Genomic DNA, 26,513 nt, shown 5'->3' with positions numbered 1-26,513 from the left:
TGGGTGCTACTCATGGCGGCAGGAGGATGTGCAAAACAGTGCTATATTACTTGAATTTCAGGAGGGAGCCTCTAAAGCTTTGGTAAGCAGATAAATTCATCTACCGACAACTATCTTTACCAGCCATTCATCCCCACTATCCACCTCTCCCCAACACCTTCAGAACAGGTGTTCCCCGACAGGCCTCGAAGAAGGTCTGCCTGCATGGCAAGTGTACAAGTACATGATACTACTGCAAAAAAAAAAAAAGTTAGTAAATTATAGAATGTTAATTAGAAGCGTTTTTTATGTATGTAAGTAACAGATATGCGCATTCCTATTGTTTAATATACGTTTTGTGTGATATTTCCTTATTTAGAAATGTACATACATTTTTCACACAAATCAATCAATGTTTTCAAGTGCTTATTAACCCTTTCCGTGCTGATGACGGAACCGCTCCGTCATCAGCTGCGGTTGGGCTGTGCCGATGACGGTGCGGTTCCGTCATGACCTCGCCGCCGGGCCTGCGCGGTGCTGATTTCATGCCTGCGCGGCCCGTTCTATTGAGCGGGCGGGGCCATGACGGAACCGCTCCGTCACGAGCACAGCTCAACCGCGGCTGGTGACGGAGCGGTTCCGTCACCAGCATGCGGCCGCCGTGCGGCCGGCCCGCCCACTTAGCGCTGCGGCGGAATAGCCGTCGCAGCGATGCGGTTAATTTACAAGCATTTACAAATAGGTTTGACTTATTTCTTGCAGCTGTATATTTATTGTATTTTAAATTATAATACATGTACAGCATATTAAAAATTTAACTTATGTAACAATGTAGTATTGAATATATAATGAATTTAAACTTAAACTCTTTTCAAAACATTAATATTTTATATAATAATATTACAACATGTGGTTATAGTTCTAACCTTATGTAAGAAACTATTAAAGCACCTGCTCTGGGAAAAAGGCTAATTTAGATGCTATTTCCGCATGAGGAAAAGATTACCTAATTGCCTTATAACTTGTGATAGTAGAATTGTGTTTCCTCATGCAATTTTACAGCATGTTAAAATTACAGGCGCTTTTTCCTCACGCGGTTTTACCACAAGGTAAAACAGCACGCAGAAAAACTACACAGGAAATTTGGAATCAGACAGAGCAAAATTAATGCATTAAAAACATAGTAATTTTGTTCCCTCTGGCTCGCAATCAGGGCCTTGGTGTTTAACTGCAAGGCTTGCATAGGTATCTGGAATCCCTTGATATGCTTCTGGAAAGCTCCAGGGAAAAGATCAAATGAGATTCCCTTATGTCACAGTGTTGCACACATTTGATGTGTTAGAAGAGAAAAGTGATGTCCTCTGGTGAGAACTGCTTGGCCAATGAGTAACAGTAAACTGTTGGCTGCTGTCCTCTGACTATTTCAGATATTACCGCTAATTTTCTACTCTGCTAAGGACCAATCCATTCATCTCCATCCAGTGCTCAATGTTGTGGAGGCGTCAGTAAGAGCAGCAGATCACACTGGGAGCACGGTTGGGTCAGGTGAATGCAAACCTAATCCAAAGATATCATTAATATGTATAAGCAGGGCCACAAAATAAATACACGAGTGTCCCTGGAATACATGGAACTTCCAGATACTCTTAAAGGGCATCGCATATACACATAACACAGATATCAAATATATGCTATGGATATCACTGGTATACATGAGATGCAGCCGCTGCAGATTTTAGTAATTTTATTGGAATGCATGAACTGGATCACGAGCAGAATTCAAGGATAATGTCCCTGCAGATGAGGCGGCTCCCCTACATGTGGCAAGGATACAGCCTCTATTCAAGGGATGAACTGTTGGTGCGCAATACACCTCAAGGATGTTGTTGGTACACGCAACATAAATACCCAGCACGCCTCTAGGATAGTGTGGGCACACAGGGGACGTGTACACTGCGCACCTGGGGGGCAGCACTTTAAAGTATAAGATGGATTCCCAGGACATCTTCAGGATAATAATGGACTGTATGGCATGGATCCACAGCGCTTCACAGGGATGTCTTTGGCAAGCCTCGAAGAAGGTCTGGAGTTAGAGATATCGAGTGTGTCCCAGACATATCTTTTGCAAGCACAAGACTGACCCCAAGCAGAGTGCTACTACATACGACACAAATCACCCACACTTTTCAAGAACTGCACGTTACCTTTATCTTTTCATTTTCTGCTTCTTTTGCTAGTTGATCCACAAGTTCTATTAAACCTCCAACAATTTTTTGAAACTGTCCTATTTCTGAAGGAAAAATATATTTTGTTAGTGCAAATCAATAAAGCCTTTTTAAATTAAATGAACAGAAAAAAGCACATTTTCATATCACATTTTCACATATCAGTAATTACAATGCTTATCTATCTATGACCATTGAAGGACTACGGATTCCTGCAGCATTTCATTTGTGTAGAAAATTAATATTTTTGCATGGTGTCCTCAAATATGTTTTGATTTTGGGGACTGTGGATAATTTGTGTTTTATCATATGGGCACTTAGAGATCCTGCACATTAGCTCACAGCTGTACATGTTATTTCCGAAAAATTAATTTGTAATTAAATCGGCATATTTGATATTTTGGTCAGCTGCAATGTGGTACATGCTGCACAATATCAAATTCCAGATATAAGAGAAAGTTTACGTCACTCTCGTAGTTGGAGAAAAATGGCATCAACTGTTTTAGCACAGACAATTGGCAACACTGACTACAACTGTGTGATCAAAGCAAACCCGTTTTTTTGCTCTTAAAACCCAGGACCGAAACTCCAGTTAAATCAGCTATTAATGTGCAATGAACAATTACTTAGTGTGAAAACACTTACTTAGTGTGAAACCCTGAAAGCATACCCACAACCAATAAACTAACAAAAACATATGTCAAACCCCATCAAGGGGGACAGGGTGCGTATTTTGGAACATGGGTCAAGCAGGGGCAACTCCGCCTAAATCATGGAGGTTGAGGTCATTTGCCTCTGCTGTTGTGGGATCAGTGCTTAAATTGTAAAATAAAAAGCGCCAGGGCCCGGATCCGGAGGCCACTGCAGCTTGCACCACCCATTACCCCAGTCATCGCTGCCAAAACAACTACTAACCATCTATCTCTCCTGCTAGGGTGACATGAGATTATTCCATGTCCCCAAAGCTAAAGGAATAGCTGGGGAGGCAGGTATTAGTATTCTTTTTATTGTATTCAGAAACAACAGTTGTTCTGCTCATCTCTAAATTAGATGAGTGGCACCACCATGTGGCAGACTGTCATAAGTGCAGTGTTGAAAATTAAGTGCCGGTGCCGAGCACCGGAAACAACCAGCTCAAATTAAGTACTGCCATGGATACAACTTAAACGCTGCAAAATTTGGCAAATACAACACATTATGCACTTGACTCTCAGTGATGTGAACGTATTTTTGCAGTTTTCTAATGACAGACCAACCATCATGTTGAATAATCTGCAGCCATTCTCTGTACCTATGTTATACTAATGTGCTCGAGTTCTCTTGCCTCTGAAAACTCTGCCTCGTTTCAATGCCTGGCACTATGAAGTAAGAATTCCCAATTATGCTAGGCCAGCATCCGAGATATCCATTGCTATATCTCTTTTCAAAGTCCTTTTTCATTGTTCTCACTAGGAACTCAGGCACCCATTCGTATTATTATCTAAAGTTTCTGATTAGTGCATGTTGCTTTAATCGCTTATTTGAAAATGTATCGAAGTTGGGGGAAATTAGGGGTGGGATTTGCATTAGATGCTCATTTGTTGGTGAGGTGAAAGTCTGTCTTGCTGGGTAGCAATACAGTATTGTTGCTTATTTTTCCAAAATAAACATGTTTTAGACTTCAAGTAGTCTCGGAGAGATAGTTTTCATTCACAGTGGTAGCGATGGCAAGCAGTCACAGGCTTCTCAGGGAGACCGTGTAAAGGTGTTCTAGCTCAGAGCTCAAAAATTCAATGAAGGAACGTCCAGCCCAGGGCTTATATTTTCTACTATATGTACTTTACTACAAGCTAAAATGCAACATTCCACACAACTGTCAACCTAAAACAAGTGTGTCTGGGTGCTACTTAGGTCGGTGCTGCGTTTCCTCCCTGTTCTCACTCCAATACACACACACTCCCGGTTTGAGTGTTCCTTACTTTTTGTGGGAAATGCAGCAGTGGCGCACATATAGCTCAGGTGATTTTAGTCACATCAAATATGTGTGTGCAGTCTCAGTTCAAATTTTTACTGCAATGAAAAGGTATCGCCCCTCACAAGCTGGCCTTGCTGCCCAGTGTTTAAACAGGAGAGGCTCATACATTAGAGCGGAGGCGCGTTGCCCCACTAAAAATGCCCCCCCCCCCCCTGAAAAGCCACAGAGCTGAAAAATAAAAATGATAATAAAGTTTATTTATTACTATTTTATTTTTCACCAAGCCATCCCGAACCTAGTGTCAGGACAGGGCCATTGCCGCTGAGTGGCAGCAGCGAGTGTGCATTTTTTGGGGACGGCCGTCTTGCGACTGCCAGCTGAACTTGCGCATTTTAAACCTCTCTAACCCAGCTGTCTAAGACAGGACGATCTTCCATGTCTGAGTCATCACAAAACCCCCTCAATGCATGGCGGGAGCCCAATCATGTAGCACAGGCAAAGCTCTCCCGGCTTACTCCACCAATGTTTGCCAAGTCGACCCTTGCCATCTGTGAAACCACATCTACTCTTAGTTTTTAAAGACAATGGACTTTGCATTCTGGGCCTTAAGTTTCACTTTTACAGTTATAGGTAGGGGCCAAAAAAATACCACTATGCCACGGCTTCTGGTGTAAGAGCCAGATCTGACTGAAATGACATGGGGCCACTTAGTAGCCTTGTCCACAAAAACATCAACAGGCGCAGCTGCAGATTTACAGTTGCACATTACTAAGTGGTTCTCTATTCAGCTATTACACTACTTATTCCACCCATATATCACCACCTGTACAAGGTGTGTCCAAAACGTTGGGTCACAATGTGTCACCAGCAAAATCAAAATGGGTCTCCATAATGACATTCACAACGCGGTCCCTAGTTAAACATTGTGTCTCTCTAACAAAGAGTAAGGATGTGTAACCATCTGAACAACAGATCTTTAGAATGGCTCAGATGTGGACAGTCGCTGAAGATTAACTTTGAACCAAAGGAGTCCCAGTGCCGTGCATGGCACTGGCAAGGTTGGAGTGCGGCTTGGCAACACAGTGGAGGTTTCCTGTGCGACCTGGAGGTGATGTTTCTTCGTGTGAAATGAGAGCTGGGGCCTTATGTTTTCTAGAGTAAATACAAACAATAACTAAAAAAAGAGTGATAATTGGCAACAAATGCAGATGTCACGGAAGGTTTCGTAAAATTGTGCAGAGAAGAAAGTGCACTGTGGAAGGGACATTCAAAGAGGTAAACATGTTCCGAATGAGGTAGCCTAGACACAAATAGAATGGCAAAGAAGAGCAGAATGACTTTCTCAAATACAGAGGAATATGTATGTTCAAAGAATGATTTGGATTAGGAGCACAAGACGATTTGTAGGGGAACGAGATATGATTCGGGAGAGAGCAAAATGAAACAGAAGGTAGAAGTCTACTCTGTACTGGTTGTGACACGTGGGGTTCTGCAAAACAATATCAATAGATTCATGCAAAACTTTTCATTCTGCTAATGAGACTAACTCGGCCTAGGTGACAAGCAGCACGTGCTAGCTCTAGGTGTCAGGCATTGACTGACCTGCAAGCTTTGACAGATGGCTATCACCCCAGCCAAGTTCTGATTCACATGCCATATGCTAAGGTGTGTCCCTACAATGACGTGTAGCTGTACAACATGTTCTCATATTGTGGTGTCAAAATATGGCCAGCTAAATTATGTATCCGGATTAATGTTTAATGAACTGCAGTCACCCTATACTATCATCATTTGCATTTGTGTTCTACCATCCTTACTATAGAGAGCATGATCCATAAATCAATGTTATACTTCCAATTTATCTTCCAGCTAAAACTGACTATTTATTAGTGGTGGGCGAGCCAGCCAATTAACAAGAAGATGTGCGTCAGAGCTGAGCCAAGGGTTGGCTCTGGCTCTTAAAGCCAGTGCAGGAGCCAAATCCTGAACATATTTGGCAGGTAAATCCTGCAACAAACATGTCCGAATATGGCCTCACCTAGAGAACGATAATGTGTCTTCAAATTTCCAGAAAGTGTATTTCTTTAACATGCGGAAGCATTTCACCTTAGTATATCAGATTCTAACACTGCATACAGAGTATTTCTTAAACTCGAGCTTTTAACCATGAACTAAGAAGCATTCCTGCTGCCGCCATGATGACAATGCTATTAGTGAACTAAGAGCAAAGTCAGTTGTCCTGTGTACCCTCTATGGGACCAAGATTCTTATTACACACGAGGCGACACTATAGGCTATCAAATCAAACACACGAGAGGTTTTGTACAGCGCTCATTCTGGACTCACATGAACTCTGTGGGTTGTGCCCGCCGCTCCTCCATTGGCACTCTAGGCCTGAAGTAAGCTTGAGGGCAACAAATCAACACTTCCCGGTGGTGCAATCCAAGTACAAGTCAATTTCTAGTATGGATCCTTCTTACATTTTCCCAATTTAGACCGTTTCATCCTGAAAATCGTAGCTTTTAAATTCAAACATTAAAGGGCGAATTGTCAGCTCAAACTCTCACATTGTTCTTTATCACGTAGTGTCCCTCAAAGGTTCATCTTAACCCCTTCCCTTTTTAATATTTACATGGAGCCACCTATAACGTTATTTTGAAAGGGGTGACATCATAATTGATCATATACATATGATACTCTATTGTACTTGATACGGTACAATTCATAACACAATGCCTTTCCACATTATACACACAGGTCATGCGGCCAGAGCAACACTATACTCTCTTAAAAAGCTAAAGTCTTTCCTCCAACCTTTGGATTTTACATTAGTTGTTCAATTCCTTGTGGTGTCACACTGATTATGGAAACTCAACTCTGGCTGAAGCATCTAAGGGCAACCTGAAGCCATTAAAAGCAGTTGTTCACTCAGCGGTCAGGTTTGTCTCGGGTACAAAAATGTTTGGTCGAATCACCCGAATATTAAGAGAACTGCTCTGGCTCCCATTGGAAGTGAAGATTAAATTCAAATGTGCTGCATTATTTTCAGGATACTTCATGAAAAACAACCAGAATATCTAACCAACACACTCAATTATCCGGTGGTCAGGAAGCTCTGAGGAGCAAAGATACTTTCTGGCTGGAATCAAAATAATTTTTGCACCATTCTGCTGCTAAGCAATATTTCTCAACTGTCGCTCACACACTTAGGTACTCACTACCAGAAGAAATCTGTTGATTTTATTTACAAAAGAAGCTGAAAACTCATCTGTTCGATCGCTATCTAAATTACATCTGCTTTCTTTATAATTCACTTGTAACGTCATTTTCTTCTCAATAGTCCCGTGATGGACCAACCTTTGATACATACCTTACTTATAGTTTTCGTACACACTTTAAACCTTCATGACTTTGCCAGCTGAACTTAACTACATACTTGCATGATCAAAGAAACGTGTAATGCCTTAGAAAATTCTAGCTGAACAGCTCTCTTTTTTTTCATCCTATTGTCATCCTACACGTGGCACTCCGCTAGATTACATGTAATCAGTTCCACTTCCTTGCTCTCTACTAAATCTTCTCACTAACTAACACGTCCACACACTTTTAAAACCTATCGGATTTCTAGGCACTCTTTCTACTAATCCCTCTATTCAACCTTACCTTGCTCTAGCCTGTATTACAACGCACTCATTCACCAATTATATTTATAAAAAATTCAACATTTAGTTATTTGTCCTTAAGCCAACAATGATTTTGCATCGGTCTGTACTACAGCATCTCATTCTTTGCATGCGAGAACATCTCACCATTCGTTATGAGTAAAGCCTGCAGACAGCATTTGGTCTTGCTATGCTATATAAAAATGTAAATAACTAAAATAAATAAATGTTTGGTGCTAGACTCGCCATTTCCCCACATCGCTTATCCAAGCTCCATGCATCCCTGCGTTCAGTCAGCACTTAGCTCCTCTGCAGAATGGCTTCAGCACTGCGGAAGACATTCATGGATATAATGTGCACATTTAAGCGAGGGTCAGGCGTGATGCTTCATTGCCGATCTTACCGATAGAGGTTTGATTTCCTACTCTGCCTAAGTGACATATAGCTCAGGAAAAAGTTACCATCCCCAGCCTCACATGGCCACACTCCCTACAATATGCAACAAACCCAGAGCTCTTTCTGAACACAAAAGACGGATCCAAACCATTTCTGCAGTAAACAGATCCAAACATATGCTAACCCACGCTCGGGCATCGGACTTGCATGGGAGTCAAATCAACATCCTATGGACATGAATGGCCTCCTGCCAGAGAATATCTCTACCCCCTGAGAATCTGTATTTTCCTCATTAGTTTTAGGGCCTTTTCTTCACCTACATTAGCGGATGGGTTACACTTTCTCTACTTTGCATGGATTGAGTTACAATTTTTAAACCTACCAACCCAACTTGTTTGGGCCCAACGTCCAAAGGTTTATATAAAAGTTGGCCACCAACATGGTATTTCTATAGACCTTTGGAGACATTCTGCTGCACCGGCACACAGTCTTGTCTGATTAAAACCGGGGCAATAGAAGTTACTCTTTTTGTCCCCCAGGGATACAACAAGGCTAGGATACTGGGTAAATCCCTTCCGTTGTGATCTGCCTTGTAATAAAAGGAATATGTACTGCCTGATGCATGGAGCAGAGCAGCCCTCTGATCAGAAGGATAAAGAGCACGAACCAGCTGAATTAACCAGTCTAGAGAGTGTCTCATAGAAGTGAGCTGCTCAGCAGCCTAAGGCCCTTGCAATTTATTGTGATAACCAGAGCCCAACTGAAGACATCAGATTTGAAAAAGAACTGGTGACCTGCTGGAGATATATCAGGACTGCAATTGTGGTGAGCCTGAAACACAGTCTTGCTGGTACCATTCCCTCTCATTATTTTAGCCACTGTCTCACCCATACGCAATTGAGCTAGAGATATACTCCTTTCATCGTAATCTTTAGGTTGGTATCTGGAAGGCAGACACTAGTTGGCCCTTACAGATCCAAAGACATTACATTTTAAAGAAGTGACAACTACATTTCATGTCCCAATTTCTTACTCAGTACTACTGGATCCAGTGGGTGTCAAGGAGCGATGTGTCCCAGCCACCTCAAAAATTATTTATCAAAGTCAGTCGATAACTAGAGAAAACATAAAAGCCCAAGAAACAAAATCTTGAAGTAGTCGTCCTCCTTCACAAAACAATGTCGACTTAGGACAAAGAAGGCCTTCAAAGAGCCAGAGGTACTACCACACTGTAGGTTATATAGCAGTTCAGTTCCATACTGAGCCAGAGCTATGGAATATGTCCTGACAGATAAAAATTGTTAAGATGAAGATGTGTGACTAGAAGTCCGCGTGCAATGTGATATGATCCACAGACACTTCTCCAAGTGGGAAGATTAATTTTAGCAAGGGAAACCCGATTTACATCTGGTACACACACAAATCACTGAAGAAAAATAGCAGTAACTTATGTCACATTTTGTTGCCATGTTTAATCATTCTTCACCCATTGTCTTTATTTCTATCATCACAGGATATTTTAGATAATTAATATAATTCAGTTGGGTTCACTAAAGAAGTGTTTATGTTGGTGAATATTGCATATTTTCAATTAATTTCCACAAAAAGTCCTTTGAATTAAAATTTAAAATTTTACACTAAGAAAATAAATGCTTTGCTTCCATTTATACCCCTCATCTACCTCCTTTCGATAAGCCAATAACCTCATTCATGCCCATGCATAATATACTGCATATGTAGGCACTTGAAAAATAAACTTTTTCACACGTGAGACGCTGACCCTGGATGTTCTATCCACATATTATGTTATTACTGAGAGAATATCTTGTGCTTCTCACCCACAAGAACCAATTTACTGTAACATGCTATTGTCCACATTTTAAACTTTGTTTCAGCAATCCTGCTTGTGCTCTCTTAAGAACAGTCTCGTTTTATTTAATTCTTAATCATATCTTCTGGTCTGTTAAAAGTTATTCAAACATAGGGAAGCAGAAAACTATCTTGTGTAATTGCTGTCCTATTTTACATGAACCACTTTGATCTGAAGGCATCCTTTCTCTGTCTGAATCAGTTCGATATTTCTTCTTTATTTTGAAAATCATCGGCTCTTTTATCGTTGTACACTCTGTTTATGCAAACCTGACTTACCGACCACAAATCCATACTACAATAAATAAGGGAATGGATTGCCTACAGTCCAACAAAATTCGGTCATAACCTACTAGAAGAAAAAAACACAGCATAAACGTGATCAGATGCCATTCATAAAGTTATCACAGAAGAAATTATGCATTTAGTATTAAGAAACCCATGAAAGGTAGTCAAACAAATAGCTGTGCAATCAAGTCTCCTTAATGGTGGCTCGAGGGGTCTATAGGTTTCAGAATAAAGATGTATTTAATTAACAGAAACATTTTGAATTACATTATTAGATTATCTGAAAATGGTGTGTAGAATGTCATTCTATGCATATGAAGCATTAGTATGCTTAGAAAACCCTGAGGGAACATCCCCGTGGACTCTGCAGATACTAAAACGACACTGAGCCTGTGCACTAACTGGTCTAAATTACTATTATTTCCTGTTGGAGCTTTGACCAAAGTGCAGTTGATGAACTGTAGCAGCTGGGTATGAAATGGCAACCCATATCTCTGAAGTACCTAGATATACATTACACACGATCAGTGGGATAGTATCACATGAAGATTAAATGCTGGCAAGATATTGGAGAGTGTGCACTTTTCCCTCCGCTCTGCCCTTGCCCTTAATGTGAAGAGTATTGTTAGTGTAGGTATTGATGTTGCCACAATGCCTATGTACTTCAGGAGAGCGTGAGATGGGGGAGGGGAGGGAGCAGTGTTTGCTGGCAAGATCAATATTTACTGATGAATTCCTTAATGTGGACTAGAACACACCTGGCGATAAAGATCTCCATCCTTAACCTTACATGGTGGACTAGTTCTGCCAGACTTTGGGGGCTTTTTTGTCCTCACAGATGCAACACCTGATGTGTTTTGAAGAGCACTGGAAGAGATCCCTGTTAGCTGGATGTCACGAAGCTGAGCCTGTGGAGTCACTGTTTGTTTCCTAATAGGTAAGCTGGGGGTCCCGTATTTACCATCCTTGATGTTCATGGTATGGGATATGGCAGTAAAGAGCGCACAAGCCAACATTGTAGAAGAGGAAAGTGGGAGATATTTAAAAAAAATATATATATATTTCTCCCGTTGAGTTCTATTGCAGCCTGCGTCGGAGCTATTGGCATGAATGGAGCTTGCAAGTGAGCTGTTGCAGGATCAGATATCAGAAATACAGATATACGTGTTTTTTTATAACCTATCAGGAGGATGGAGAAAGCACTAGGGCAGACAGAGAGAGCGTGCCAATAACGTGGTGCACTGGCCTGCAGGGCATAGTAGGAGCCTCACTAGACCAGTCGCCGTCGGCTGAAACCCGCAGCAACAAGAGATGGGAGACTGGCCTTGAAATAGACAGTCTCCGGTGAGGAATTGAAAGGGTTGGCATGTATACATGTCAGAACAGTCAGGCGGGTGCCTTTTCCATCTGAGACCACTTTCTGCAAATTACCTCACTTTTATAAGATGAGAGTCTTAAGGTGGATAGAGGGGGTTGATGAGCAATGGGTGAACCGTATAACAGAGATGCTTTTGCAACATTTGCGGAGGCTAAAGCTAAACTTGGAGGGCAAAGGACGAATTTCAGGTGCATGCTAGGCTGAACTAAGAGCACACCCTACATTGGAAGGAATCCCTGGGAGGCCATCCAACTCTACTACCCTAAATGAACTTCACGTGTTGTTTGAGAGGACAGAGCAATTCCAAAATTTTACAGAGCAGTCTATGCTGATCGTTCTCAGATGCCAGTTCAGGTTACAGCAAAATGAGCGGAAGATATTGGGGAATGGATTCCTGACGTGGACAGTCATAAAATATTTGCCTCTAATGATGTGACTAGGAATTCTGGCTTCTTGTAAACACAGTATCAGGATATCTCACCCCTTAGAACATTCTTAGAATCCATCCCTCTCCAGACAGATGAACGTCAAAGTGGAGGAGAACATTTCATACGTACGACAGGGACATGTCCAATCATAACAGAATTTTGGAAACACGTTGTAGCAGAAATACATGTGTTGGTGGGAGAGGGGACACCTTGTCGAAATGTACTGGTTTATCTGGGTTCTAAACAATAAAAATAGTTTTAAGAATAAAACATGCAGCTTGAGAGAATGTATGAGTTGATATACGGCAGGGGCATTTACATATCTAACACGAACACACGAACACACACACACACACACACACGAACACACACACACACACACACACACACACACACACACACACACACACACACACACACACACACACACACACACACACACACACACACACACACACACACACACACACACACACACACACACACACACACACACACACACACACACACACACACACACACACACACACACACACACACACACACACACACACACACACACACACACACACACACACACACACACACACACACACACACACACACACACACACACACACACACACACACACACACACACACACACACACACACACACACACACACACACACACACACACACACACACACACACACACACACACACACACACACACACACACACACACACACACACACACACACACACACACACACACACACACACACACACACACACACACACACACACACACAAAATAAATAAATAAATAAATTAAAAAAAAACTGTTTCCAGCTAAGAGGAATCATACATCTGGACATCACAATATGAAACCTTAGAGTGGACATGAGGGCGCTGGATGACAAATAACATTCTAATTCTTTATATTTCATATATTCAGGAGTAAATGCATGGGTGAGCTACACAATAGAAGTATTGATACTGTGGACAAAAACAGCAAATATTAAAAAAACATAGCACATCTAGAGGAATTAATAGCGGAGAGACACAAGTACCATGTGAGCAAAGGATATGTGGATGGAGAGCAGACTAGTTGGATCTACTTGTGCCTCTGTTTTTGCACTAGTTGTGTAGCGCAAATCTAGACAAATGGCAGCAGAGAGCTGTGCAGTGTTATAGGCAAACATACAATCATCTAATTGGACGATGTGGAATCTGGGAGCAGAAACGTAGTTACTGAACTATTATTACAATGGGGAGAAGCTGGTGTGGGTTAACCCTCACTCAGGGGCGGCTCTAGGCTCATGGTGGCCCTGTGCAGGGAGGGTAGGTGGGGGCCCCGGAAGAGGGGGTCCGGGGCTCAGGAAGGTGTTTTAATAATTGCTCGTGCTGATACACTTTTCCTGTTGTCTCACAAGTGACTGTCGGGCCGGGGCTCAGCACTGCAGCAACTGGCAAGGCTCATGCAGATGACGGACGGTAAAGGACATGATGGGTGCTGCTACTAGCGGGTGATTGTAGGGATTTCTACAGGTGCTTGATGTCTGCCAGTGCCACGCTTTTCCTCCCCCCCTTTGCCGAAACACCATACCTCACGGGGCAAAGCTGTAGGTCACTCTTACCCTCGACTGGCACAATCATGGCCTGTATGAGCGACTTGCAAGGAGCGCTGCCTTTGCTTTTGCGCTGCCGCTGTCCAGCATCTTGTGCAGTCTCTCAGCAGGCGCCCATCATTCTTTTGCTCACCATGCCACCCCGGTTTAGACTTGGCCATCCCTCATCAGCCTGGACAGCTTGAGGGGGCATAGTGTGTGCTGTACACGTGTGTGAAGGGACAGAGAGTGTGGCTGTCCATCAATTGTTCTCTTTGCATTTGTAACCTTGTTGTAAAGGCTGGTGGTTTTAAAGACTGCGTGGTAAATGAGGTCTCCCCCCTCACTGCCTCTGCCCGCTCACCCACTGGGTGCAATCTCACTCGGTGCCTAAAGATGGCTGAAAAGGGGGGAGGGTGTCCGTGAGACGGCCGAGGCCAAAAAAGCGTTACTAGAAAGTCTTCCCAAGAGGCTGGATCTGTGCATTTCATGCCATGGCTTACATACAATATATGACCTGAAGTCCTGTTCCTCGACGCATGCAGGCCCCCTGCAGAGCAGCAGAGTTTTGTGCCAGTGCGTCCAGACATCACACAATCACTCCCCACTTCACAACACTGCCTTGTGCACTCTCGCTGTGTGTGACACCGTCCCCTTCATCGCTCTGCTCTCTTGTGCACGTCACGCGTGCGCCACGACCGACCTCTTCATGCCTTCTCCCTCCTCACCTGTAAATAAAGCATTTTATTTTCGTTTGCTGTACCTCCTTCTCAAACGTTCCTTTAGAATTACATTTAAATGTATATACGCAACCATCGCTCAGCACGCTCTGCCGAGAGGCCAAGGATTGCATGAGCAAGTCGTCTGAGACTGTACACCTGTGTCCCACTGGCAGGCACGGTGAGACACTCGCTCTGCCTTCAGCCAGCCCAGAGCTCTCAGTCGTGGCCCTTTATAAACCCACTCATCCCACACCCACCCAGAACCAGAGCTCCCCCAGGGACCTAGCGGAGACTCAGTTCAGAGTGCATCCTACAAGAGTCATATGTGGCACGGACACAGCTACAGAAACACACCATGTAGGAAAAACAAAGGCTCTCATGGAGTACAATATCAAATAAAACGTGATATGAATTCTGGCGCCGCTGACACGTTTTGAAGAGTTTTACAGTCATTCTTGTGAAGACGATCGGTGGTTCCGTAAACTTAGTTTAAGACAATAATAAAGTTATTATTTATTGACTGCTGGGTCTGAGTGAGCTCTGGCAGGACTCACTGTCAGGGCTTTGGAACTGTTAGTAAAAGTGGAAGCCGGGGTCGGAGGCCGCCAAATCCTGCCAGGGGCCGCCACAAATATGTATGATTCATGTATCCGATCCTTGTCGTGGCGGCCCCTGGGGTTTGGCGGCCCTGTGCAGGTGCACACCTTGCACATGCCTAAGGCCGGCCCTGCCTCACTCACATTTTTCTGGGGTGTTGAAAAACTTTGGTTCAGGTCAGTTCAGACTTTACATTTATGTCTTCAGACACTCATAATATGCTTAGGTCATTTCTCACAAATTTTGTCTTTTCTAATAGGAGTAACTCAAAGTAATTCTCTGCCTAAGGAGAGGGGTCATTTGCTAACTAACTTTTTTTTTTACAGATTGGGCTTTGATCCAGATGAATGCATATCCCTTTCCATTTCTGATTGCATGAACACTAGCGTGGGTTACATATCTGAATTGTGTTTTTTGCCCTGAACCATTAACATAGGCTAATATTACCCCAACGTTTTTTCCTCGGTCAGTGAATAATTAACTCGGTATGTTATCATTAACAAGGAGCATAACCTGGCCTCCCTCGTATTAAGAAAACAACTGTAGAAGGACTGCATGTTCGTCACAGGCCCTGCCACATTGGATACTTTGACTTTGAACGAGGTAGGCCAGCTGGGGAGGATCAGATGGTGGCACCTAGCCAAAACAGTGAAAGGGAAGTTCGGCACCCACCCCCAATACCTTTTGGGTACTAAAGAAAAAGTTGCCAGAAAGTTAAAAACACAAAGGAGAGGAACAGATCATTCAAGGATACACGGCTTCAACAATGTGAGACTGATCTATGCTCACTTGGCACCCCTGGCTCTTGTGCAGCCTGTCTTTAGTGACAGCGCAGCTCGGTTAGTTTCCCCCCTCTATAGAAAGCTGCTTGGTGCTGAAGAAAACACCTATATAAAAAGCACATACACAAATGCTCAGTGTTAGGGACAGTGTTAGCCTCTGCTGTGCACTGCATGTCTTTCCTGGGCTGGTACTACGTTAGCATATCTTATTGTCGCAGAAGTGCTTTAGATCCTCAAAACTGCTGGGTGGATTAATCTCCTGCCTTTATTTTCTCAGGCAGTCGGGTGCTGTTAACTGGAGCACTCCACGGAGAATCGCGGGCAATTCATTTCCATAGCATTTCAGCAGGCAGACTTTTGGTGATTCTATCAAACACCACTAAGGGAGGACAATTCTTCCTTTACCAGAGACTTCACCATCATTCTGAACAAGCTGCTAGGAATCAACTGTGTCATAAACCAACCAGATCTCCACAACCCCGTGAATGGCAGCGTTCTTACTGCGCAGCAACAAAGACTGAACTCAGTGCTGCGAAGCGGCCAGAAGCAGATATGGTGGCACTATATCAAACAACACACAGTCAAATCAAATAAACACGAGTCTCTGATAAACTGAAGCTATACAAGGTAAACACTCACTGTCCACAAAATCTCGGCACTCCTCCTTCAGTTCCGTGGTTTGCTGTGCGACTTCTGGGTCCAAAATTCGTAGCTTATTTAACTCATCGAAGTGCAGGCCCGCATCGCCGAGGGTGTCTTTGGCCATAGCTTTGCCACCGCAGAGAGAAAAGCAGTAAAAGAAAAAGTGTCATTGTTAAAAGAGAGAAGGCCTGGTGCAGTCACATGCCCACAAACACAATCCATGTCCCACTCTGAACCATTCCAAAGAAAAGGGTAAACAGGATGCCCTGCATGTCTCCGGGGAGTGCATAAAGAGATGAATAGCTAAACAACGAAGAAATAAAAACTATCCCTGGCTTTATAGTCTACGAAACTAAATAGCAAATTAATCTTCAATGGCTTCTCATCTGCTTTCACTTCCTACAGGGAAGCCGCTCTCGTACTGCAAATTAACGCCAATAATCGTTACTGTGCTTAGTAAAACACCTTTTCTGATTTGTTATCACGAGGTTTGAGATATTTGCAGAGCACCATGGGAGGAGGAGAGCTAAAGCTTTTACTACTATAGCAACCCAGACTTCCAAGAGTGCCCTCCCCGATTGATTTATGAATGCTATGAGCAGTGCAAACAGTCGCAGGACTGAACGGCCTTACTCGATCAGTAAATAGGATTCCATGTGTTTTTAAAGCATAGCCAAAATGTACAAAATAACCAGTCTGCTCTGTTTGAATAGAGAAACTACTGTCAGTGTGCTAATGGACACTCGAGATTCCTGTCCTGTGGAATAATGTCCCCTCTGCAGCCTAACACCTACTGTCTTTGGCTACCACTCATCCTGATGAAGCGCTTGTACCATTCACCCCAACTTCACAGAGGTAATATATCCCAGCACAAGGGGTATTCTGACTGTAGAATTCAGGGTTACGGATAAAAAGACACACCCTTTGGTCCAGCTGCTTGTTACTAAATGAGTCAATCAGGAGGAACGTGCTCACGTGTTATCTTAGTTGTAGTTTTGCAGACTCTACGTTGCTATTGGACATGTGGCTAACATGACCTATTGTATTCAAGGTAACATGAAATATTGTGATTGGCTTCAGGTTATCTTACGATCATATTATTAGTACAAAACATTCCAGGGGCCTGCCCACCAAAACTTTGATGACCACCCTGTTAAGAGCACATGCTGTATGTTGCTCCCTTTTAAGAGCCACACATGGCACCTTGGATCCCACATTGAGCAAACAATGCAGAGCAGTTCGGGCGGTTGTGAGGAGCAAAATTGCTGCTGTCACAAGGTGCATCTTAAAACCCAAGAATCATGGACATGTTAAATATGCCTCTTTGATATTTGTTGTAACCTGTCTCTGTCCCTTCAATTCAGATGTAAAGTGTAGTCTTGGGGGCATCATATGGAACTGTGGGGTGTCCTGGACAATGTTGTACCTGCTGCTCAGCCAGTGTGAATGTGGTGTGGAATGTTGGTGCGTGATGATGCTGTGGAATGAGTGAGTCTGGAAGTTGGAGTATGGGCTGAGCAACAGGAAGGCTGCTCCTGGTGGTGCTCTCTGCACCTTTTACCTTGAACTTACCATCTTAATAAATACTACCTTAAGCTACCCTAAAGTCGGATCTTCCTTTGATTACAACATTTTGGCGACAATTTTACCAAGAAGAACCTGCGTGTGCTACCTGAATGGACTAGAACTATGAAGCCTAAAATAAATGGAAACTGAAGAAGAAGAACTTGAAGAAGCTCCTCTTGTATCTAAGTTTGGCATGTACAGCAAGCTGGCAGCCCTGAGCCCCACCAGTGACCACAAGACCGGTCAGCCCCAACCCGGGCGTGCCAACTCTTGTTAAGCTTTCCATCTACATATTTGGGAAAGTGTCTTCACATAGAGCAGTTCTCTCAACCTGTGTGGTGAAGAGCGTCTGGAGAGCTTCAACATAGAAGGTGTCCCTGTCGTGAAGAGCAACAGTTCCCTCACTCAGTGTGGGGTAGAGCAACAAGTCCTCAGAGCTCCAAGTGGAAGTGTCACTGGCAAGTGTCCCGAGAGTCCTTGTCAAGAAGAGTTACAAGCCCCTGAGACCGACGTGTATGAGCAACCCTGCAGTCCTTGTTTGTGGGCTGCGGAGCTTCCCTTGTCCCCAGCAAGAGGAGGTGTGTCAGGGGCTTGTGTCCCCAGTGTCTGAGTCAATGAGCAACATTAGTAAGGAGTCCCCGGCTTCTGTGTTACTAACTGCGTTATGGTGGAGGAGTTCCCTCACTCTCTGTGGGAAGGGCAACTTGGGAGGTGCTGCGAGGTGAACCTGCCTTCTTGTTTTCCATGACCGACTTAGTGGTGCAGTGGTTGGTGCAACTCCAGTAAATATTTTTACCCCTTCACTTGTAACTTCTTCTCTAGCAAAATCCTAAATTGCTGTGCCTGATGTTTTCAAACGTTTAACTGGCAACTGTAACCTACCCGCAACGGACTCTCCCGGTCTGTTGTCTCTAGCACGATCCCTAGCCCTGACTTCGCACAAGCCCAGTCTTCAGCTCGTGGAGTGTTCTGCAGCTTCCACACTCTGTTGCATGCGCGTGCCTGGAGCCACCCGGTACGCTCTCGGTGTACATGTTGTCAGCATGCCACCATTTTGATTGCGGTAAGGCTGAAGCCGGAGAGTGTCGGATATTGTTCCTCAGCGTTTGTGGTGATCCTTCAAGGCTTGGCGTCGATGTGCCCCTGCTAAGAGTTTTGGAAGTGAAATTTTGTACAGCCAAGAATTCTGGGCATTAAACATGTGGAATTTTAAAGCTTTTTCAGCAGCAGCTTATCACCATCCTCGTTTTGTGCGACAACATGCAAGGTCTTCCTTTTGTTTGGTAACCGCTTCAGTGCAGGTGCAGAGTAGGAACTCACTCTCGGAACTGTGGCACCTCCCTTAATTTGTTTATGTTTGCCAATTTCATGTTCTGTATTCCAAGCAGAAAAGATATAAATGTCTTGGATGGTGTGCTTCACTGTTTATGTTTTTCCTTATACCACTGTTTATGTTGGTTTTGAAATTTTACTTGCAAAATGTTCATTCGAATGACTGTGGTTTGTGAGGGTCACTCTGGGTTACCACCTGGTTGTGGGAGACTTAGTTGAGTCTCCTACTGAGTGTGTGTTTGTGAGTTGACTTTTATACGTGAAGTTGCTCTAGGTTATCCCCTTGTCATTGTTGTGGGAGTTTCTGTACCTCTCACTGTGGGGGTATGTGTACGAGAAGGCTCTTAGGTGTTGAGACTCTCTGGCCTACCACTATTTTTGTGGCTTTGGGTAAAAATAGGTTTGTCACCCTTGTGGGCGTTATGTTCGAGTTGACTGTGTTGGGGTCACTCGTGTCTACCACTTTTATGTGGTTGTGCATTGACATAGGTTGGTCACCCTGGTGGGCGCTGTGTTCGAGTTGACTGGGTGGGGGTTGGTGGTTGATTGAGGTTTCAGCCCTGGTATTGGGTGTGTTAAAGTCACCCTGTTGTCATGGTTTTTGAGTTGACTGGTTTTGTCACTCGTGTATACCACATTTGTGTGGTTGGTAGGTAAATTAGGTTTCACCTCCAACTTTGGCGTTGTGGTCGAGGATTGTCTGTGTGCTTGTCCTCCCTTTCCTTTCTCTTTTACAGCTTGGGGGATGGTCTCATCTGGTGTTTGTGTTGTTCTGTGGCGAGTTTTCTTCTGCACGGTTGGGGTTTGTGTTGCATTCAGTAAAATAAAGATGAATGACTCCTCGTTGTAATGTTCAAGTAGTATATTTATTCTTGGGATTAGATGGTCAGGCACAGCACTCAAGTAGAAATGTAATTTGGTAAGAAACCCCGCCGGGAGCAGCTATCCTCCTGCTCAGCCTCCAGATAACTGACAAAAATCATTCAACATCAACATCAACATGCAGAACAGTGTATGACATCACAGAGGCATGACATAGACAAGTAAAGACTGAAAGAAAGGAAGGACAAGGTAATAGGAAAGCAGAATACAACAGTTTGGTTCCCTGTGTGTTCACGTTCATTTCCAGCCTGGCCAGTTGGTATGTTTGGGGCATTTGGAGTTTGTTAATTGTGCGTGGTGTAGTAGTTTTCTGGTTTGTTGGGTGTTGAGTGGAAGGGTGGAAGGTATTTGTTTTGTGTGGAAAGGGAGTGGATGTGGGTTTGTATTGTCTTTTTGCATAAATGCTTATTTTCCTTGTCCAGTTTGTTGTTTTCTTCATGGTTAGTACATGGGTGGGCATTGTCATTTTTCATTATTGTATTGCTTTATGTTAACATTCATGCATTTAGTCACTTTCTCCTGTGCTTTGCTGCATTTTGATGTTAACTTGCAAGCCCATTGTACTGTGTTTTCCTTGCTTTTTATCCTTATTGGTTTGCCCCTAACCATCTTCAGGTCTTTGCAATGGATCCTCCTATTATTTCTGCGCTTGTTATTTTTACAAATGTGTGCTTTATCCTTGGACCATTGCATTGTGTTTTTGTTCACTCTGAGGAAGGCAGAAGTGTTGTACCTGCTGCTCAGCCAGTGTGAGTGTGGTGTTGAATGTTGGTGCGGGATGATGCTGTGGAATGTTGGATGAGTGAGTCTGGAAGTTGGAGTATGGGCTGAGCAGCAGGAAGGCTGCTCCTGGTGAAGCTCTCTGTACCTTTTATCTTGAACTTACCATCTTAATAAATACTACCTTAAGCTACCCTGAAGTCGGATCTTCCTTTGATTACAACAGACAACCAGTGATCAGTTGGTTGGTTGCTTGTCCGGAGGAGGTTGTGCTATCTATGCTGGATGGAATAAAGAGATCTCGTACAAATTCACAGTGTGTGTGAGCTCCCTTCATACTGGCGAGTAGCTGGTGCATCCACCAAGGAACCCTGCTCACAGTATAACAGGATCCAGATTTAAGCAAAGGAACTGAGGACATATATGGATCTGGCCTTCGTCTATATTTTAAAGGAATAACAAGCAGGGAGTGAATTGTTGTGGGCACTCAACAGGCCTAGTTTCAATGTAATTTGTTCTGGTGTCATAATGTGTTCCTGGTGTTATAGCAATTAGCCGTAACATTATTTTTCTTGGTCCTTACCCCATGCAGAGGCTGTTAGGAGTGCAAGCATTCAGATGCACTGTATTTGAAGCGACCCGCTAGACAGGTGGACACTCGTACGAGGAATTCCAGGCATGCGGCGTATATTCTAGTGAAGAACACAAGCCCCAAGCGTGTGTGCAGTATGCATGTGCAACCTACGGGGTTACGTCACAACTGGAGAAAGGCTGAAATGTGACCAGCATTGTTTGAAGTGGACACTGGCGGCAAGATATGCACAAGCATGTAAATCAGGAAGTGCTCACGCAGCAAAAAGCGTGTCAAAGCAGTGCATTCTGTGATGTCAGAAGGAGCTGCATTTGAGATGTGGGTGAAGCAGCTAGCGAATTTACTCCTCAAACTAAGCCGCGGGTGAGACACCCTCTTAAAGCTCTGATTAACTGATGATTTCTCCTGGCGCACCAGCAAACTTTGAAATAAAGGAATATTTGGGGGTAAGGGGCAGACTTTGTTGCCTCATTCAATATATTGGATGTTGAAACATTGTACAGAATAGCACAGCCAACCACCACACCCTATATAATGAGAGTACAGAGGATCAGGAGTTGAAGATTTAATACTGGAGAATTCATAATTTTAATTTCTTATTTTGCCTTGTTCTGTAGATTTGTTATTTTGAATTGTTGTATTAGTTTATTAATTTAATTTGAGCTTCATGAATGGCAGGCAGCATATGTCAAACTCCTTAATTCTTGTCAAAATGAGCTGAACCTTTATTGACATGGAAAAATTGAAAGCGCCTTTTTTGACTCTTACCCAATAGCGATCAGAGGGGAAATGTTTTCCCCAGCCAGAAAACAAGGAATCCTTCTCCATAATCTGGGCATAGAGGGTTGTAATATCCATAAAAGCTTTGATCATGTGATGGTCGGAAATGGTAAAAGAGAGCTTAGAGACCTTTAAGAGATGTCAGTGCTCATGCTGTAAGCACACTTTGCGCAACGCATCAATGTGGTTATGGAAAGAGATACATTTTTCATGAGGGTTCCGGCGAAGGGACAAAGGGTAGGGAATTACGTAGCAGCATTAAAGTCCCTTGCCCAAACATGTGATTCTGTTGACCTCACAGATTAAATCATCAGGGACCAACTAATGTGATGTACGAACGATACTAAGATACAAGGGAGGCTACTGGCTACAAATCTTTCCTTAAAGGAGGCCATCAACATAGTAGAGAGCATGGAGACCACACCAAGCTGGGTCAAAGATATGTGTGATACCTCTACTTTTGTTTCCACTCCCCGTGTTTCGAAAGTAACTACAATATTACCGGAATGTAAAGAGTTTGAAGCTTATCCAATGGCAGTACAAGTGACAGAAGTCCAAATCAAATTTGGGAGCGACAAAAGATGCCAAGCTCAAATGTTGCAAATGTGGCAGCCCAACCACATGTCGAGATACCCAAATTTATATGCCCAAAATGGCAATTGCAGAAACTGTGGAAAAAGAGGGCATTTTGCACGGGTTTATTAATCAACATGTGACAAACCCTAATTATATGGCTAAACAAGTGGGGGATATAGATGGTGATAGCATAGTCATGCCCACATGCGATATTGTCATTGATGATAGGATGGTGCCTGTCTTAGCTGACTCAGGGTCTTCATTCACCTTGATAGGTGACAAGAATTGGGATCACATTTTCGGTAAGGAAGCTATTACCTTATGTCCACCTGACATCAATCCAATAGGTTATAGGGGGCAAGGAATTGAGCTGGTTCGTTACACAATTTTGACTATAAATTTGAAGGGACGAGAGACCATAGGTAAGGTGTATGTGGCCAAAAGGGGGGACAACCTCCTGGGTTGGCACCACCAGAGAGCTCTAGGGATACTTTAAATCCCAAATCACCTAGTCAGGTTCTGTTAGTGTCATACATCCGTAATGATTCAGACATAGTGGAGGAATGACGTTTTTAAAGAGGATTTGGACTCGCTATAGGGTTCAAGCATGAGACCATCTTGAAAGCAAAAGCCAAACCAGTAGTACACAAGGTGAGAAGAGTACCTATTTTTTAACAACAGATATATCAGAGGGTCTAATAGAAGGACTAAAAAGTGCGCAAAATGTCGCCTAACATGGAGACCTAGATGTCCTTAAGCATGTGTGTATCTATCTAGGGTCATCCCCGTAGTGATCAAACAAGGATGCCCATCAGTCACCACACGGAACTGCCCTTCATCATTTGGGATTCCATCAAGACCACCACCAGGAGTGCCACTTGACTTTCACGGTAGGAGGGTCCAGATGTTTGGAAATTGCTTTCTTCAGGACCGTATCTACTAGTGGCTACTGCAAAAATGGTGATAAATGAAACCAAAAATGTGCTCAAATTCAAAACAGATACAGAGATCACCTGAAATCACTAGGTGTTCGCATCATTTCTTTCACTCTTCTAAGTCGTGTGAGAATACATACTTGTAAGAGGTGAAGACCTCACCCCACCTGGTCACGGCTCAGGAAAAGGGGAAGCACCGCTCTGTCCGTCAGTACTCCTAAACTCGGCGTCCAAGCCGATTGGGGAGGCTTGGTCGCCGAGTTTAGGAGTACCGACAGACAGAGCGGTGCTTCCCCTTTTCCGGAGCCGTGGCCAGGTGGGGTGAGGTTTCATTTATCACCATTTTTGCAGTAGCCACTAGTAGATACGGTCCTGAAGAAAGCAATGACAATAGTGTCACCAATTGCTGAAACATGTCGACCCTATAAAACACCTGGACAGTCCACACTATAGTGACTGTCACTGACTACTTTTTAATATTGGAAGAGTGGGTAACACCCGAAAAAAATTGTTAGTACCCCCATCCAATTTTAATAACACCTTTCTTATCTTATTTTCTTCACACTTTTTTGTGCACTGCAACATCAGTCCCCCATCTGTCAAGTGTGCCAAGATCCTCTCAATTGAGTAGCAAAACCACAGTAAGACCTATCTGACCGGCGGAGGGTTCCTTTCCAAACATCTGGACCCTCCTACCGTGAAAGTCAAGTGGCACTCCTGGTGGTGGTCTTGATGGAATCCCAAATGATGAAGGGTGGTTCCGTGTGGTGACTTATGGGCATCCTTGTTTGATCACTACGGGGATGACCCTAGATAGATACACACATGCTTCAGGACATCTAGGTCTCCATGTTAGGCGACATTTTGCGCACTTTTTAGTTCTTCTATTAGACCCTCTGATACATCTGTTGTTAAATGTTTGTAGGGAACCTATCGGAGCTTGGTCTTATAAATTCCCTTTGGTCCTAATTAACTGTTTTTGCTTGAGAAGAGTACCTAACCTGTATGCTGAAACCGCTACAAGAAGAGTTAGACAGTGTTACAACGCTTAGGTGTAATAGAGGAAACAGAGTCCTCAGAGTGGTGGTTGGTCCCCTTAGTTTTAGGCCCTAAAGACAACGTAAACAAAATAAGGATGTGTGTAGACTTAAGAGACCTCACCCAATGTATTTGGGCTGACCGCCAACCCTTATCAAACATTAATGAGGCATTGACAATCCTGGTTGGGGCAACCATTTTCAGTGTAATGGACCCGTCAGCTGCCTATCATCAAGTGTAGCTGTATTAGGAATCCAGGGAATTAAGTTCCTTTGTTACACCTCTGAGAGCATTTAGATTTTTCAGGATGCCATTAGGGTTGCTTCCAGAGGTTGATGAAGGAAGTTTTAAATGGGATCAGCTCGGTCATCTACTTCCAGGACGACATCTTGGTATATGGTAAAGACAGATCTAGTCACGATGCAATACTGTAGGAGGTACTGTCCAGCTTAAAGGAACAGCGGCTCCCTCTCAAGAGGGACATGTGCAAATTTAGGGTAGAAACACTCTCATACCTAAGACACACCATCTCAGGTGATGGTATTAGCCCCTGGTTCGAGTTGGCAAATGTTATATCATGTTATATCACAGATGCCCGCACCAGGTGACAAAGACCAAGTTAGATAATTTTTGAGTCTCTCAGACTATTACACAAAGTGTATTTGTAACTTTGCCAGTGTGGTGCAAGCTTGGAGATTGTTACTCAAGAAAGGAGTGGAGTTTTCATGGTCCCCAGAATTGTGAGGAGGCAGCTAACAAAGTAAAGAATGTAATAGCTTGGATGCCTACCCTAGACGTGACTAGGAAAACGGCCTTGACCACAGATACCAGCATGAAGGGATTAGGTGTAGTACTGTCTCAAATGGTTGAAGGTGAGGAGAAGGTTGTAGCGTTGGCCTTACGTTCACTGAAGGAGGCTGAAGAATGCTACTCAGCGATCGAGCGTGAGGCATTAACCTGCATCTAGGTCATAAACCAGTTTACATTATTTTGATATGGTTAACCATTTACGGGAAAAACAGATCACAGGCCTCTAGTCCAGATATTTGCATGCAGGCATGTAGGAAACACCACCCCCAGAATTAAAAGGTGGGTGTAGGGACTCATGGAGTTCAATTTTAAGGTGGGGTACTAGCCTGGTGCAAGAAATATACCTGCTGACTATCTGTCTACGATGCCCTTGGACAAAGAGGTGGTTTCCATTGTTGTGCCTTCTGTGATGTGGATCAAACAACCAGCCCTGAACAAACCAGATTGCGAAACTGAGGTGTCAGTCTATGGTACAAATAAGCAAGTATTGGAATTTTTTGTGAAAGGTTGGCCGATCGTCAGTAAAGTACCTGAAGGGCAGGGGTATTTTGGAATGTACTTGATGAATTGAGTATTGTACGTAAAGAACTTTATAAAGGAAAGAGGTTGGTTTCCCCGGTGGGGCTACGAGACAAAATCATCAATCTTTCCCATGAAGGTAATCTAGGCTGGAACCTAACCAAAGCCAAAGCAAGAGAATTCTACTGGTGGCTGGCAGTGGATAAACAAGTGGAGGAGTTGGTCAAAGATTGCATACTTTGTGCTGG

General features: G+C 43.5%; 1 protein-coding gene across 2 annotated transcripts in view; it reads right to left on the bottom strand.

Moving 5' to 3' along the window:
- Nucleotides 1-26,513, bottom strand: part of IFT20 (intraflagellar transport 20) — a 74,146-nt gene that overhangs the window by 44,834 nt on the left and 2,799 nt on the right. For both annotated transcript variants that reach the window (XM_078679301.1, XM_078679300.1), the window contains exons 2-3: nucleotides 16,513-16,641; nucleotides 2,184-2,269 (exon numbers count right to left, since the gene is read on the bottom strand). In XM_078679301.1, the coding sequence (XP_078535427.1) occupies nucleotides 2,184-2,269; nucleotides 16,513-16,639 (213 nt within the window). In that variant the 5' untranslated portion in view covers nucleotides 16,640-16,641. The remainder of the gene's footprint in view (nucleotides 1-2,183; nucleotides 2,270-16,512; nucleotides 16,642-26,513) is intronic.

Source organism: Lissotriton helveticus, chromosome 3_1 (assembly GCF_964261635.1).
Source record: "Lissotriton helveticus chromosome 3_1, aLisHel1.1, whole genome shotgun sequence".
NCBI lineage: Eukaryota > Metazoa > Chordata > Amphibia > Caudata > Salamandridae > Lissotriton > Lissotriton helveticus.
The sequence above is the reverse complement of the archived record's forward strand: the minus strand, read 5'-3'. Positions and strand labels throughout refer to the sequence as shown.